Genomic DNA, 826 nt, shown 5'->3' on the forward strand with positions numbered 1-826 from the left:
TGAAAGACATGTAAGCATTATTACACAAATATTTTTTTGATGAAGTTTATACTGACACATTTTTATAATGCAATTGTTATGGATCAAGAAATACATTTGTATACAGTTTTCATACTTGTTTTTATAACCTTACGTACTTGTGTTTATAACCTTACATACATGTGTTTATAATCTTACATACATTTTATACAGTTTTCATACTTGTGTTTATAACCTTACATACACGTGTTTATAACCTTACATACATTTTATACAGTTTTCATACTTGTGTTTATAACCTTACATACACGTGTTTATAACCTTACATACATTTGTATACAGTTTTCATACTTGTGTTTATAACCTTACATACACGTGTTTATAACCTTACATACATTTGTATACAGTTTTCATACACGTGTTTATAACCTTACATACATTTGTATACAGTTTTCATACACGTGTTTATAATCTTACATACAGTTTTCATACTTGTGTTTATAACCTTTATTTCTGTCTTGTAGATGGAGAAATTGGGTGGTGCGAGGAATCTTTACTTGGGTTATGATATTTGGTTTCGGGCTGATCATCTGGCTTGGACCTCTCATGTTGTTATTCACCGTAAGTCATGTTACTAACATGAAGAAGTACATTATGGTAATATAAGTTAGGGAACAACAATTTATAAACATAATGAAGTGATTTAATTTAGGGGGGAACATACTATGTGTTTTGACAGAAAAAGAGACTGATGTTCCCCCAAAATAAGAAATCATTTCATTATCTTATTATTGTGTGTGTGGTGTGTGTGTGTGTGTGTGTGTTTTATATAGAAAATTACTATTTC

The 826-nt window shown here is 29.4% G+C and overlaps 1 protein-coding gene across 1 annotated transcript in view; it reads left to right on the top strand.

Annotated features, from left to right (window-relative positions):
* Positions 1–489: 489 nt before the first annotated feature.
* LOC106476409 (phosphatidate cytidylyltransferase, photoreceptor-specific-like) overlaps positions 490–826 on the top strand; it is a gene marked incomplete at its 5' end in the record, with an annotated part of 11,517 nt that continues 11,180 nt past the window's right edge. The window contains one exon of the mRNA XM_013937071.2: positions 490–600. Within this exon, the coding sequence (XP_013792525.2) occupies positions 490–600 (111 nt within the window). The remainder of the gene's footprint in view (positions 601–826) is intronic.

Source organism: Limulus polyphemus, unplaced genomic scaffold, assembly GCF_000517525.1.
Source record: "Limulus polyphemus unplaced genomic scaffold, Limulus_polyphemus-2.1.2 Scaffold10484, whole genome shotgun sequence".
NCBI classification, from domain to species: Eukaryota; Metazoa; Arthropoda; class Merostomata; order Xiphosura; family Limulidae; genus Limulus; species Limulus polyphemus.